We start from the raw sequence: 16,630 nt of genomic DNA, 5'->3' as shown, positions 1-16,630 counted from the left end.
CAAATCAAATGAGAAATCAAGGGAGATAATACTAGTTCTTCTGATATTCGTAATTTAGCTATATTATATGCCTATAGTTAACTACATATGCCTATAGTTCTTGTTCTGTTTCAAATAAAAATATTTTTAATGGCAAAGTGTATGATTAACAGATTGAGGCTACCAATTGCATTTTTATCCCAAATATTGGCTGTGGAGTATGGAACAGTTTTACTTTGCTACATTAATAGAATAGTAAAAGAACAGAACTGAGCTATGTAAAATGAAGCTAACAGTAACAGTGAGAAAGTGATTATTACAGAAAAAAAAACCAGCTGTACATTTTTCCAGTAATTTTTCAGCTCATGCTGTGTCACAACTAACATGCCAAGAAAGCCACAACCGATTATACCCTCTATAGCTTTTTATGCAAATGAAGTTAACATTAGTTATACAAATGAGACTAAAAAACTATTCTTATTAACATATTTAAATACTGCCAAAAAGAAAACATTTCATGAAACAACATAAATATTGTATAAGATCATAATTCATTAAAACATATATACATTCTTTTCACAACAGGAAAATGCTTGGATTAAATAATACTTGGCAACTGTACTCCCAAGCTTAATTTGAGTAAAACTGAAAAAAAAATCCCTGGATCAAGGTTAAATTACTTAGAGGATATACATATATTACCTCTAATTTAGAAAAGTGATGGGAGAATATTTTGGCTGGAAGGATAGCCAGAGGGAAAATGGCTATATATCTGGCTAGCATGTTTTGTTATTCTTCTGATTAAGTTCATAACCTCTTGATGCTTTTCATGAAAAATGAATAAGCGTGTGTGCAATTCCCCATATAATTTTGAGTCAGATTGCCAGGATTGATACTAGCAAGATAAGTACTAAGTATAATAATAACTTCCAATAGGACATAAGGTTATATCTCACTTTTCTTGCTGGAAGTGATATTTACCGAATCTAAATAACCATAAAATGTTTCTTAAAATGAATGAAATCCCAACTGATTATCTGATTCTGTTTATTCACCATCTGGGAACTATTTGCAATTGAAAACATTTTAAAAGTTTCTCTCATATTACACAAATTCTACCACAGAAATGCCAACAATAACCCTCCTTCCTACTCCCATAAAACATTTTGTAAATACCGTATAATCCTGGCTGGGCAACAAACCCCCAAATTTCTAAGACCAGGAAATCTGTAGATCATTAAAATAGTTGTTTGTTTGGATTTTACCACTGAAACAAAGCCCAGATTCGAAAAATTAATAGATGCACAAGCAGAGGTCACTGAAATGTAAATTGATGCAAATGTTTGTGAATTTAAATCCAAGAAAAGTTGTATTACCTATGCCAAAATCTCATCTCATCCAACATTTTATTAATTGGCTTTGAAGATGAAGTTTGGTTTTTCAAATGCTCACGAGAATTAACCCAGAGAAAGTTAATGCTGAGATGACCTTAAGTAATTTTATTGAATGAATACAACTTATTCAATATTGAAAAGTAGAAAATGTAATTGCAATTACATGGAATTGTTAATTGTATGAAATATGGTATGATACTCTCACTTAGTCATGATCTTTTGCCACCATTAGTTTAAATATCACAAGAGGAGTGAAAGTGCTTAATATTCTCTAAACATTACATAAAATGAACTATGTAATAGAGAATTTATGCAATAAATCATGATATAGAATAGTGATGGTCAACAGTAACCCTTGCTCTTTATAAGCCTCACTTACACAAACTGAGACATTCCTCTAACTATTTGCCAAGTGAGTCTCCATGTTTTAGGTAGTCTATTACTGAGCAGGCTGGTGTTGAGCCAAGGTTTTTTAGCATCCTATGCCAGCATATCTCCCTCATGGGCAATCCAGAATACACAGGAGACTTTGGCAGATTGCTGAGTTTCAGTGGTTCAGCAGGTCTGCTATAAGGTTATGTTCTATGTTCATTGTGTTGTGACTGGCAAAGGCTGGAGGCATCTCTTTGTATACCTATTTCTTTCTTTCTGGTGTGTATGTGTATGTGTGTGTGTGTATGTTCAGAGCTGGGAATCCTGATCTCATGTAGCATGTGTTACAGAAAGTTGGAGTAGAGTAGAGTAGAGTAGAATAGGGTAGGGTAGGGTAGGGTAGGGTAGGATAGGATAGGATAGGATAGGATAGGATAGGATAGGATTCTTTATTGGCCAAGTGTGATTGGCACACAAGGAATTTGTCTCCGATGCATAAGCTTTCAGTGTACATACAAACAACAACGTAATATAAGATACCAATAGGAGAAGGTAATACAAAAAATAAGAAGGATAATAGTAATACAGCCATACTACATAGGTAAATATCAGACATAAGACAGTACTGTGATAATTAGGTGTTCCGCAGAGTGGTGGCACGAGGGAATATTCCCATTCTTGCACAAAACTTGTGATTTGCTAAACTTAAAGAAGTACTGGATTCAGAGTCTCAATCTTCAATAAGTGATTTGCATAGCTGCGTATTTCCCACTATCCCTGAAAATATTCCAGGTGACTTCAGATAAAGGGAAAGAGAACACTTGATTCTTCCAGCTCCAGGGGCCACACACTCAGGACACTGATAGGCAGATCATTTTCCTGCTGTTATATGATATGGAGATGGAAGGATGGTCTAGATTCTTTAATCATTGCTCACAATACTAGTGTTTGGGTGGGTAGCAACACTGGTCTGTCCTGTTTCTGAGGGCTTTATCTACCGATGTACTTTCCTTCAATGGAAGGACTGAAAGAAGAGTCCCTAGTACATAACTCAAAATTTCTCTGGATTCCATTGCATATTCTCCCAAGTGAAGAATTCAAAAAACTGGGAGACATATTTTCCTTAATACCCACACATTTCCCTATGATTAAGTCTTGATTCATTACTTTGGCCATACTGTATTTGTTATGTACTCTGGTCTGTTACAATTAGCCAATGATGATGAGGAGGTTCATTGGGTAGTATCAATATAGAGTTCTTGTTGTTCTCTGAACTTGGTTGTTTTCTTGCAGATGTTTCATTACCAGGGTAGGTAGCATCATCAGATCAAGAGAGATTCAGTTTGCTAGCTATTTACTGTATATATAGTAGCTTAGTGGAGATATTCCTTAATGGTCCTTTCATTAGGATATTATTTTCTTTCCTTGATTGCTTAGCTAGTACTGTTTTCCAGTATACCACTCTACCGTTCACTGATAATCTAGCTTGGGGAAAAATGTCTGCGAGAAAACGACCAAAATAGAGAACACCAAGAATCCAAAATTCCAACTCTGAGCTACATATATCTTTTTCTATTAACAAGACATATCCCAAGTATAATTTCATCATGAAATGTGCTGAGTTATGGCACAAATGAAAAATTCTCCACTTTTACATAACCCACATTATAGATACAGTATATCTTAAGAAAAGAAAGGTTGCCAATATATAAACTATAGTCTTTCCAACATCCTCCATTTGTGTTAGTAATTGTCAGCTAGCATCTGAAGAATATGAAGTTAGGGAAGGCTATTCTAATTTATGGAAAATGTAATATGACAAAATACAACTTCAAATATTACTATCACAATATATCATCATCATCATCATCGTCATCATCATCATCATCATCATCATTCATTTCAACATTTAGCATATAAACCAACCAAGACAAAGCTAAGGTTTCTGTAATATTTACAATGTTTAAAGGTAAGTAATTCCAAAATGCTACATATTTAACCTTACAATTAAAATATTTAAGAACAATTATTGCTTCCATATTAAGCAGCAAAAAACATATGATTGAGTTAGAATTGGTTTGTTTAGATCAAGATGTGGCAATCACAATGCAAACAGCCTGCATGTATATTCCTATAAACATACAATAGTTACTCCATGAATTAAATACTTGTGAGCAGACATAGCGAAACAGACTCTTTGGGTTACTGGAATGGTTAGCAATAAGTATTAAGATGTAAGATTGCAGCCTCATTAAACATGCTTCTCATTAATTTAATTCCTATTTTTCAAAAATCCTAATGAAGAATTTTAGTTTAGTTTATCTGTTAGTTTGCACTGTGCTATTATATGTAAAATATCAGTAATAAGAAAACCACATTTGTGAATTTTGGAACAAAGAAAGATTTTATTCACATGTGTAACAACTCTCATGTTACTTCTATGTGTGCTGATGAAATTACAAGGATAGTGAAAAAAATCTACTCATTTTTCTAAACCCACTAATTGGGTTTAGAAGCTTGTAAATATTATAATCTATGCAACAAAATGAATGTGTATATTTATTTTCACTGAATCCCCAATCCCCAAAATAAAAATACTGTATCAACCCAAGGAAAATAATTTCGCCTCTTTGTTCTATATTAAACTGTCAGTTAAACATAATCTCTAAGAAAGGAACCCAGTATTAGGAATTTATTATTGGAATGGGATGGTGGTAATTTATTGCTTATTACTGGTGATCCCTGAGTCAAGACCAGATGGCCACCATCTTCCTGACACCTTCTTCAATGTCTCTGCTATTATGGATAGTAGAAGACATCTGTGAAAACTAATCGACAACTTGGCAGAAGAAGCAAAAAAAAAAAAAAAGTGCTCAAAAGCAAGTTGTTTGGATAAGTCTTAAGGAAATTTACTTACCCTGGGTATGTGAAAATATCTTAAAGGCAAACTAATCTATCAGTTGCATGGAAGTGCAAGAGATCAAGGCAAGCCATAGTCAACCATGAGGCAAAGCAGATACATTGCAGACTCATAGTTTTCAATCTCCTGGAAGAAGTCTCTTGAACAAAACACTTGTCTTGACAGTCTTAAAAGCATCTTATTATACTTAACAAAAGCATGACAGATTTAAAGAATAAATGTTTTACAGAATTATTTATTATACATAAAAATGGATAAACTTTACTCACTGGTCTTTCATGTTCAAGGATTGAAGACTTTCCTGGTTCATATTCAAAAATGCTTCTTGGTTCTGAACGGAATTTGCGGGTATCTACTTTTCTATCGGGAGGCTCCCACTCATTTCTAAAAATAAAAATAAATTGACAACTGATCTAACATCCAATGCGTGCATCACAGAGTTTTCTAAGAACAAATTAATGGATTTTTAACAAAAATAAAATTTGTCTATGATAATAAAGGAGTGAGATGGAGTGGTGATGAATAAAGTTTTCTGGTAGCTAGGGGTTCTGCACATGTGGTAGTAGGCAATGACCATCTGTTTCTAAAATTGGGCAGTAAGGACAAGCTGAGGGTTTATCACCCTCATGCTGCTTGTCATAAACCCTTGCTGGGCTCCTAAAATAGCCCTGATACCTCTCCAATTTATAGAATAAGGGGGTTTCAAATTCTTTATATTATGTTTGGCTCTGAGTAGAGTTCAGGAGTTCCTGGCCTTCCTGACCTTCATGGCAATCATGGGGATGTCCTGAGTGATCTGTGTCTCAATGAACATAGATAGTTACCCATTACAACTATCCTTCTTTTACACAAGTTGTATCGTGATTGAATTGCATCATGAATGGAAGACATAGTTCATTTTTTTTTCTGCAGTCAGATCATTTCCCGATCATGCAGATGGAAAGGCCCATTAAATTTGTATGCTCTGGTGTCTTCTGGATCCAAATGGATTCCAGCAGGTGATGGAGATTGCCATAGGCTTCTTAGACAACTCATTTGAATCCTTGGTTTAGCTCTGGAATATAAAGATGACAGGGATGCTAGGCCAATTATTCCCAAGTAGCTTCTCATTGTAAATCTTGAGTTGCTCTGGGAAATGAAGTAGCAGAATAAATATCTAGAGTACTAGTAGTCAAAGGTTAGAAGTGAATATCTTTATGATGACATAATGATGCCAGTTCTTTCTTTGTCATGCTCTTTGTTTTGGCACACAATGCCCCAACAATCTTGATTATGAAGAACTGCTCCCTTCTTTAAGGATTGGCCAAACCTCCCTATAGGCTATTATGAGGATTTGGGGGGATTGGTGTGATAATAGTATTTGTAATATTGGTGAATGATATGAGAGCCATCACATATATACATAATACTGAACTGAGGGCTCTCCATTGGTTACCAATAGGCTTCTGAGAACAATTCAAATACTGGTATTGACCTTAAAAATTCTCCATGACTTAGCTACTGGATATGTATAGGATCACCTATTTTAAGTAGACCCCATCTTCCAGTTTGGTAATCTTGGGTAGGGATGCTAAAGGTTCTTCCCCCATGTAAGATCCAGAAAATGTTATTTTTTATCAGTGGAATAAGATGCTAATCTGAAATCCTGATGGCTCACTACTACCAAATTTTAGAAAAGTCTTTAAAACAGAATTGTTCAGAAGAGCATTCATTTAAGACATATAATTAATGTACCATACATTTTGTAATAACGATTAATAATAGAGCTATGTAGTTTTAAATAAGATTATTTCTGTTTTACACTATTTCTATATTACTATTATATTTATTGTTGTTAATTATAAAGCACCATGGTTGCACTGGAAATTGGCAATATATAAAAAAGTCAGTCGTCAGTCAGTCAGAGAGACAACCAACCAACCAACCAACCAACCAACCAACCAACCAACCGCTTTCATGAAAAGTCATGCTGTATCCCTGAATGCAAAACAAAACACTGACATAATAGCTCTCACACTAGTATTAAATCTGCCACTTCTGGATTAATTGCTAATACATAGCTTACTTTTCTGGGGCAGATCTTTGCCAAGGACGAACAGGTGGTACTGGAGGTGGTGGAGGTGAAGAGACTTTAAAGGCTTCAGTGCCATTGTCAGAAGTACTTTTTGTCAGTGGCCTGTATGTCTGAGTCTTTGCAACAGGATGTGCTTGAGCAGAAAATGATGGACTGAAGTTACCTAGTCAAAGATAAAGCAAAATCACAAAGGATCTAAATATTAGTACTAGACAGATAGATAGACACATGCACACACACCACAAACACACACAGCAGTGTGGTGTAGGATTAAGGAATGGGTAGACCAGGATGTAGTTCTCCCTTAGGCATGGAAGCTGAGTGGGAGAATTTGGGTCAGTCACTCTCTTTCTCAGCTTTAGACTGAATACATGAAAGACATCTGCCTAGCAACTCTTACAGGACCACTGTTTTATGTTATGGTCCATAACCTTCAATGAAGATGCCTTTATCCTGAAGTGGATTGATTCAACCTAATAAACACATACACACATGCACACATTATCCATTCAAACATGGATTGAGTAAAAGGAGCCTTCCTACTGTCCCCTGAAATTCCATGGCTGAATAAAAGGAAGTATATTGTATTATTCAACACTAATTTTGGATAGAAGCTAGTGGCCTTAATTCAGATTTCTTCTGCCATTTTGGTATAAAATGTGACTCTCCCGGATAATGTTGATTGTTCATTTAGTAGGAAAATAAAGTTGCCTATATTTTTTCATCCTTTGAAATAAGTGATTTATAACTTATAGTGCTCTCTCTTGAGCATCACAAACCATGAAGACTAAGAGTATTAATACATGCATACTCTGTTGCTGGGGGTCATAAAATTGCCCTTCTGTATCATCCTGAAACTCTATGATTCGACCGGGAAGATCGAGCCATTTGTCCAGTATTTTTCTACATAGAGATCTCTCTTATTGAATCAGGATTAGTGTAGGACTTGTAGAGCAAGTCTTACATTATAGGTGAGCAAGAACATATGCTGTTGTGTCTATAACTTTTTCCCCTTTCTGTAGTTTAAAGATAGTTTGTTAAGAACAAAGAACAGGAAAAACCAAATGCACTGATGAAAAATGAAACTTGTTGGAGTTACGAGATCAAATGAAATAATTAATGAAGGTCTCTAAGCTTAGATTGGCTCTGGACCATTGCTCAAAACTCAAAAAGACACAAACTGATGTACATTTATGTATTTGCTTGTAAAGCCATGCCTTATTAATATTGTTAAAAGATAAAGCCTTTCTTGTTAGTAATAATTATTAATTTAAAATATTATTCAGGAATATTACATTGGATGAAAATCTCTTTTTTGTGCAAACAAATACAACATGCAGCATAAAGTTAAAGCTGAAACGACATTTAAAATATAGGCTATGCCCTGTGGTAAAATGCATTTTGCATCCTTCTGAATCTAGGAATAACATTCACATTTCAAGTAGGCTTCCTGTTATTCATAGGAAACTTAAAATATTGTCACAATTTTTCTAATGTATTCTTACCATATTGTTCATGCCAGTGAAATGGATGGATCTATTTATGATAGATTCAATTTTTTTTTAGGATACAGATTTTGTTTTGGAATCTGATGAAAATTAGAGCTTTCAATGCTCATGCTCTTCTTCAAAGTGGGGCAGAATCAAATGCCTTTCTGGGTTGTGAACATCCTTTATGTTGTGCATAGAAACAAAGCAGTACCTTACAATGCTGCTACCTTGAATGCAAGATATTATGGAAAAGTTGTTGGAGGTACCATGCTTTCAGACTCTGCTGTAATGAATTATCTTACAATGTTACTGTGCATTCAAGTGTTCTCCACTCTAACATAAAAGTTGTCCAACCAATACAAATAAAAATTAATAATACATATTAGATTATTTATGAAAAGAACCATTAATTGTTGATATATGGAAAATAATGAAACAAAAATCAAATATAGAGATTAAATAGATAAAACCAGTTATGGAGGCAGAATAAAGTGTGCTCCAGTGGGGTTAGAAATTGTTAGAAGTTGCTGGCACTAAAAAGAAAAGACCCATGTGAAAGGAAGGAATAATTCCTACCAGTATTATATGAATATGAAGTATTATACATGTCAGTGTCATCATCTACAAAAAGAAAGACAAATGTTATAGCAGTGAAATACCTGTCCATTTATCCACAGCAAGGCAGTTTTAAACTCTCTCCCTTGATAAATGTTTACTATTTGTGGTGTTATTATACAGTTTATTCGTGTGTTATAACACTAGACTTGTACTCACTCAGAATTCAAATTAAGATGCCACAAATAAACTCTAACAAATATGCAGAAAGAAGCTTTAATTTCTTTCCATTATTGAAGCAGCTAAAGTGATTTGTTGCCTTGGTAAACAATAGCAATGGGAATCACGCCTTGCTAATTCCAATGAATGCAAATGAAAATTTGCTTTGTTGGGTCTCTTCAGTACACTCATATTAAGCCCTTCACTCTCTTCTTCTTGAAAAGACCCCTAAGTAGGGGGTTTTCTTTAACTGGAAAAAATAGAGAACTGTGTTTAAGAGACTTACTGGATTAAAGATGCAGTACATAGACATTAAATATCATGGCGCCTGGATCTCTAAGAGAGTCTCAAATAATTTCTATTGTCTGATTCAGGCAGCGAAGGAGTTACTAAGAGTTCCCATCTCCTTATTGTGCAGAAGGAGAGGACCTAGTTGAAGGTATGAGAACTCCCTGTTATGGGATAGCCTGTTCCTAAGGCAAGAATAGTCCTAACTCTGTGGTTTCCCAGAAACTGTCTCTTCCAGAGGCCTTTGAGAATTGTTTATTGTTCATTGGTGCCTATATTGATCCAGTCTATAGAACAATTAGTTCTACACTCTTTTCAATGTCGTAAGACATCCAGAGTTGTGCAGGAGCAGGCAGCCATGAAAATGAAAATTATAATAATACTAATAAAAATAAAGGATCAAACACAAATAAAAATGGGAAATGTTATTTATGGTTGTAGTTATTATTACAATTAATTATTGGGTATAGCGTTTCTTTTTTACGTTTTTATTAGCTATAATAATCAGCCTAACATTCCTCTGGATTGAGTTGGGATGACTCACAACAATAAATAAACAATAAAAAGAAGCATCTATAAAAAATTCTAATCTGTTAGCAAGGCTACAAAAAAGGAAGAAAAAAGTAGAAATTATACATACCGGGTTTATGAACCATATGGATTTGCTTAAACATTGTCTTATACCAATCCTTTGGCCTGTCAACAGTCTAAAAAGAAATTAAATTTTAAACAATTAGCAGATAATCAGTACAAAAGCCAGACTGCTAACAAAGTAGGAAACCATTTATTTATTTAATTATTACACGGATTTATATCGCCGCCCAACTCACACATACTGTAGGTGATTCATGGCATCTTACCAAATTTAAAAACCCACCATATAATAAATACCCATAAAATATCTCACCCACCAAGTCAGCAACCACACAGTCAAATCAACCACTTTATTGGCTTCATCTTCATTTCTGGTCCTCAGGCTCACTGACAAAATCACATTTTTGGGGCTTTTAGGAAAAGCAACACAGTAGCAATCAACTATACCTTGGGGGAAATGATGTTCCATAAAGAAGGGGCCACCACTGAGAAGGCCCTTTTTTTGGTCCCACCAGACACATATCCCTAACTGATGGAATGTATAACATGCCCTGCCTTCCTATCCTGGAGGGCCAGGTGGAGGTTTTAGAGGAGAGGTGATCCTTCAAATAGCCTGGTCCCAAGTCATGTAGGGCTTTAAAGGCATGCTGAATTGTAGCCAGAAGCAGATTGGCAGCCAGTGCAGCTGCCGCAGAAGAGGTGACACATGTGCAAGTCTAGGATTGTGCAAAAGTATTTGAGCTTAATTCTGAATTAACTGAAGCTTCCAAATACTCTTCAAGGGCAGCCCCATACAGAGCATATTACAGTAGTCCAGACATGAGCTAAGTGGGCAATTAATTAAAAACATAAGCAAAGTGGTTCATTTAGAATCTTAATGAGTCCCCCTAAATAGTTGGCATGTTTTGCTTAGTTTAGTTTTAGTTTAGAGTTAAAATGATGCAATATACTGATTATACACAAAATAAAAATATGGTGGGAAAAAAATTGTGGTCAGATAAAATAAATAAGGTGTCAGTATCTATCATCAGATTCCATAAATCTGAAGACCATTACTCTCATTAGGAGTTAATCTTATTCACTAATGCATGGAACTGAATTACATTCAACTAGATTCAAATTGTTAGGCATATTTCTTGTAATAAAAGACTAGATGCTACTGTTATATTATCAGAGAGTAGTAACATAAAGAAAAAGAACAAGTACCATTTGAGAGTCTAGCACAATATATATGTGACATTGAATGCTGATGATTAATCTGAAATGGTACCGTTAACAGAAGCATTTTATTCTCACTAGAGTTTTTCTTCTTTGCCTACATTTTTCTGATAAAAGTCTATAATCAAGTAATCTTTTGTCAAAGTAGGAGCCTAATTTTCGTTGGCCAAAAACCCATTAAAAAAAAACTTAGAAAAGCTAGCTATAATATTTCAACATTACTTACTTCAAAAAAATCCAGATAGACCAAGTTTACTTATTCACAAATAAATTATAGATTTATTTGTCATCCAGATTATCGGATGGCTGACAATGAAGCCAATTGACTGAATTATATGATTAAAACACATACAGGTAGTCTTCGACATACAACAATTGATCCCAGAATTTATGTTGCTAAGTGAAAAATTTGTTAAGTGAGATTTGCCCCATTTTATGACTTTTCTTGCCATATTTGTTAAGTGAATCACTGCAGTTGTTAAATTAGTAACACAGTTGTTAAGTGAATCTGCCTTCCCCATTGACTTTGCTTGTCAGGAGGTTGCAAAAGGGTATCATGTGACCCCAGGGCACTGCAACCGTCATAAATATGAACCAATTGTCAAGCATCCAAATGTAAATCACATGGCGATTCTGCAATGGTCATAAGTGTGAAAAACGGTCACAAGTCACTTTTTTTTAGTGATGTTGTATGGACACTAAATAAATTGTTGTAACTATAACTGTTGTAAGTCTACCAACTGTGCAGACAATGTGGACAAAATCCTTTTCTCAAGAAAAATCTAGTTCAAGCAAGTATCTTTTATTCTTTTTCGGAATTAGGCAGACCCAACATTTGCATTACAAAAAAACTATCCATTAAAACTGGATAGTTTATAGAATGTATTAAAATTCTAGTAATCAAATGTTGAAATTTTATATAAGACAAGAAGCTAAGTTATATATAGATTTAACTTTATTTTATTCTATTGAATCCAATATAGATAGAAATGGTTTTTAGTCCAAGATGTACAGAAACAGGGAAGTGGTAGGGAACATAAATCCAGAGACATGCCAGCAACACTGCTTTTTAAACTTATACAGTAGTAAGAAAAATATATTATTGCTGTGGATGGTCTCCACAGTTTGAGCAACACCTAATTTTCTCCTAAACAGAGCGCATAACGTGCAACAATACACATGGGTTTTTCATATTTTCTATATGGACATTAGTGTCATGGCCACGTCGGAGCCTGGGTCCAAGGAGGAGGACAAGACGGACCCAGGGCCAACAGAGGAGGATGGTGTAGCCTCACTGGCCCGGAAGAACGACCGAGAAACAGGACGAGCAATCCTGGGTCCCTCGGGCCTTGAAGAGTTGCCAGTGATGGAGAGAGGGCACAGAACAACCGAGCGAGGGGGAAGGAGAGAGAATGAGTAGGCAGTGGAGCAGAGGAGCTATGGAGAACAATTTTGTATTTGTATCCATCTCATGTATTCATAATTATGTCTATACATTAGATCTGTTATCTAATACTTGCTTGACGAAATAAATAAAATAAATAAATAACCCCCCCCTCCTCGAGCACGGAGAATGGAGAGGAGATGGGATCAGCACAGGGCGAACAGATGACTTGGGAGGAGGGCACCCCACCCGTGACAAGGCTAACCTGGGGAATAAGATTTAAAGAGACACCATGGGGAGGGGTGCTTGTAGGAACAAGCGTTGCCTTTTTCTAGCTTCACTTGCAGTTACCGATATCTTGCCACTTTGCCTAGCTTTGTTTTGCCTGAGTTTGATTTGCCTTGCTTTGCTTAGCCTGGTCGTGGGCAAGTAGTCAGTGACACAGCTCTGCTTTGGGTTGTGCTGCAGTCTCAGTGACCCTTTGTGCTACGAAGACTCCCTGGAACCAAGTTTCCTGAACTCTGTCTGCTCTCAGAACTGGCTGCTCCTCTGGACTCACAGCAGCCAGGAACTAGTGGAGGTGCATGTGTGCGCTTGGAGCGTTGTTCTTGGACTTACAATGAACTGTGGGAACTTTGGGGGGAAAGTTGGACCAATAAAAGGGAGTTAAGCCTTCACTCTGGCTGTTTTGCTTTTGTGCCCAGCCCAGGGTCATCACAATTATTTTCCACACAGGTGATTAAATTGCGAGCCAGTTCTTTAAAATTATGGATATAAAAGTAATCCAAAGGATTGGCCCAGGGGTGAAATGCTCCTGGTTTGGACTGGATCGCCCGATCTGGTAGCGATGGAAGTGGGTGGTTCGGAGAACCGGTAGCAAAAATCCCTGACCCCCCCATGCCCCGCTGAGCCGCGCAATCATTAGAGGCTTTTTAAAAATTATTTTTAAAACCATTTTTTCTACAACCTCTTCGGCCGAAAAAATGCTTTTAAAAGTAAAAAAAAAAAAAGCTTCTGATGATCGCACGGCTCAGCTGGGATCGTAAGAGGCTTTTTTTCTTTTAAAAAGCCTCTGACAATCCCAGCTGAGTTGTCTGATCGGCAGAGGCTTTTAAAAGCATTTTTTTACAACCTCTATGGCCAAAGAGGTTGTAGAAAAAATGGTTTTAAAAGTTGAAAAAAAAAAAAAAAGTTGGCCACGCTCACCCAGTCACATTACCCCACCAAGCCACGCCCACAGAACTGGTAGTAACAAATTTTACATTTCACCACTGGATTGGTCCATCATTTCTTATCCAGCTCCTTTCTACTGTGCTTCCTCAGTGGGGAAATTCCCAGGCAGGATTTTGGAAGTGGGAAGGCCTACCATAATGCTAGAGAAAGACATTCCTCTATATTCCCAGAAAGACATCTTCTCATCTGCAAGGGATGTGGTGGCTCTGTAGTTAGAATGGAGGCTTTACGATCAGCAAGCCTGAGTTTGAGACCAAGGTACTGCATGGAGGGGTGAGTTCCCCCTATTCATTCCAGCTCCTGCCCACCTAGCAGTTTGAAAGCATGTAAAAAGCGAGAGTAGATAAATAGGTACCACTTTGATGGGAACCCACATGGAGACAGAAGAGGGGAGTCCCCAGTGAGCATCCTCAGGTAAGGGTGACATCACCAGCTAATACCTCTCAACCTCGGCTGCCAAATATCTACTCTCTTCGAAGCTGTAGACTTCTGGCTTTCTGTACATCACCATACGCTAAATAATAATCTCATCCACCTGCCCTCCTGCAAGACAGGAGAAAGAACTGGTGCTTAACAAGTACTTATCAGGCTTTGGTTACCAAGCAGATTATATGCCTGCATAATCTTACTTTCTTTGGGCAAGAGAAACGCAATAATCACACCTGCCTAGAACACAAACAAACATTTCTAGGAAAGCATATATTGAAACCAGATTAACAGATTAACAAATTAACAGAGTTAGAAGGGACCTTGTGAGTCATCTAGTCCAACCGTCCGCCCAAGCAGAAGACCTTACATCATTTCTGACAAATGGCAGAAACAAACTATATCCACATTCTTATTATTTAATGCCCATAATTTTCTTGAAAGTGTATCAGTTTTTCTTTGAACGTTCGTCAGGGCGAGGCAAAATTACAACAAACAAGAGCAAAACAACAAAAGGCTGGTGCTAGCAAGTGTAGTTTTAAGAAAACACACTTTGTAAAGTATTGTGTTTGGAAACAAACCCATATCTTCTCTTAAACACATGCTAATACATGGTTAATCATGGTTAAAAAAGTGTAACTGTCCAAAATATTGGATGGTGAAATTCAGAGTTTCATTGGATAGATCATTTGATTAATAAAAACAAGTAAACAAATGCAAAACCATGTACAAGTAGCGTGATACAACATTATCTTGTAATATGATGTAAATATGCCACATCTATGCCTCTATATTCTTCCTAGGAACAGATTAATCATCGCACATAATGAAAAACATACAGGGCATAATTTGATTAAATAGAAATCATGCATGCATCTGTTCTATACACTTTACTATTAGCTGTTCTATATATCTCACTATTTGACACTGTGCTTTGAAAATGCAATCTAGTATTTTTATTTACAAAAGCTTCTACATCTGAAATGATTTATTCATACATTCTACACTAATTCTACATTTTTACTATGTACTATGTACTATATTACAATAACTATATTTATATACATAAACTAGCTTCTATTGTACTCAGGATATATTTTAATATTTACACTGTTTTGGACCCCAAAAATACAGAAATAAAATTATAAAAAGTCTATATATGAAAAATTCAAAGGGCCAATGTTTTCTATAGCTAGCATGTTGGAATCTGTATTTTCCAAAACAATGTCCAAGATATAATAGATATTCTCATACTTTGTAGTACTTTCAGTGGGCAATTATTAACAAGTCAATAAGACAATTCTTACATTGGATTATTTTAAGTAGGATTTAATATAACTGCTAAAATTATTCAACCTATAATATTTTATTTCCATCCTCCAGAGGCTAATAGGGTGCTGGGCTGCTTAAACTCTTGGAAAGTGATCAGAATTCCTAAATGGGTAGACATTACATCTTACAAAAATATCTTTCCAAACCCTTGTCTGAAAGATACTTTTGTTCAGCAAAGGGCACAATATACAGTAGTCAACTCTGCTACAGTATTAAAACTTCCCTTTTTTGCAGCTAACTTTTACTTGATGAAGCCAAAACTTTTAATTTCATACTTTATTGCAGAAGTCAACATGCTTAAAATGTGGCTTCTTTTCATTTAGTGTTCCGTCTTTGGGTAAAGATACCAAAGAATAAATATGCATGATTATGAAGTGCACAGAAGTGTACCATACTATGTTTGTTCACATGAAATGAACATATAAATTACTTTAGGCATTAAAATTATTGGAAAGCCTAGGCCAAGACTGTTGAGACTCTCTAAGCTTTGCTTTTATCCACTAACTCTACTTTGAAAAACACAAGGGTAACTGTAGCTGTTAAAATCAGTAGATGAATAAGAAGTTGAAACAAATGCCATTATTTCAAATGTAATAGGTTTAATTCTTTATTAACTGTGTAGTATTTAGGGCTTATAAGTTTTCTTATCGCTGGTACTTCCAGTGATAATGAGTCACATACAGTTGGGAGGAATCATGAAACTATTTCAGTGCCAGACATCAATATCCTAAGCATCCTCAGATATAATTTTCTTTTATACCAAACCTGGAATCTGAGAATCTTGGAATGAATGAAGAAAGGCTACCCTGGTTAGCTGGAAGGCATAGTCATTGCAGTAACTAGCAAAAACAACTTCCATGTCAATTAAGGGCCACTTTCAAAGTTACTTTTAAAATAGCAAAAAGCACTTTGTCATTCTATGAGTCATCGAGGCTCAATGATGAAAAGTATATTAATTTCCCAGCAAAGGAGAGTATTTATCATAACTGAGCTTGAACAGAATACTGCATCATATTTAATGAAAGGGTCACATAGAACATTTGATTTTAAAATGATACGCTTCTATTTTCTTCTATTTTTGAGTGCAATGGAACAACTCCCAGGTTCGTTTAGAGTGCAGCAGTTATCCATTAGCTTAGCTATTTACTTATA

General features: G+C 35.8%; 1 protein-coding gene across 13 annotated transcripts in view; it reads right to left on the bottom strand.

Annotated features, from left to right (window-relative positions):
• Window positions 1-16,630, bottom strand: part of SORBS2 (sorbin and SH3 domain containing 2) — a 209,857-nt gene that overhangs the window by 56,615 nt on the left and 136,612 nt on the right. For 11 of the 13 annotated variants that reach the window (XM_087874682.1, XM_087874683.1, XM_087874685.1 and 8 more), the window contains 4 exons: window positions 9,932-9,998; window positions 8,806-8,850; window positions 6,731-6,902; window positions 4,935-5,049 (listed from right to left, as the gene is read on the bottom strand). In XM_087874682.1, coding sequence (XP_087730808.1) covers window positions 4,935-5,049; window positions 6,731-6,902; window positions 8,806-8,850; window positions 9,932-9,998 — 399 coding nt within the window. The remainder of the gene's footprint in view (window positions 1-4,934; window positions 5,050-6,730; window positions 6,903-8,805; window positions 8,851-9,931; window positions 9,999-16,630) is intronic. The other 2 variants (XM_060686786.2, XM_060686788.2) reach the window with 1 other exon arrangement.

This window comes from Pantherophis guttatus, chromosome 8, assembly GCF_059756535.1.
Source record: "Pantherophis guttatus breed Tessera chromosome 8, ASM5975653v1, whole genome shotgun sequence".
NCBI classification, from domain to species: domain Eukaryota; kingdom Metazoa; phylum Chordata; class Lepidosauria; order Squamata; family Colubridae; genus Pantherophis; species Pantherophis guttatus.
This window is presented reverse-complemented; position numbering and strand designations above follow the sequence as displayed.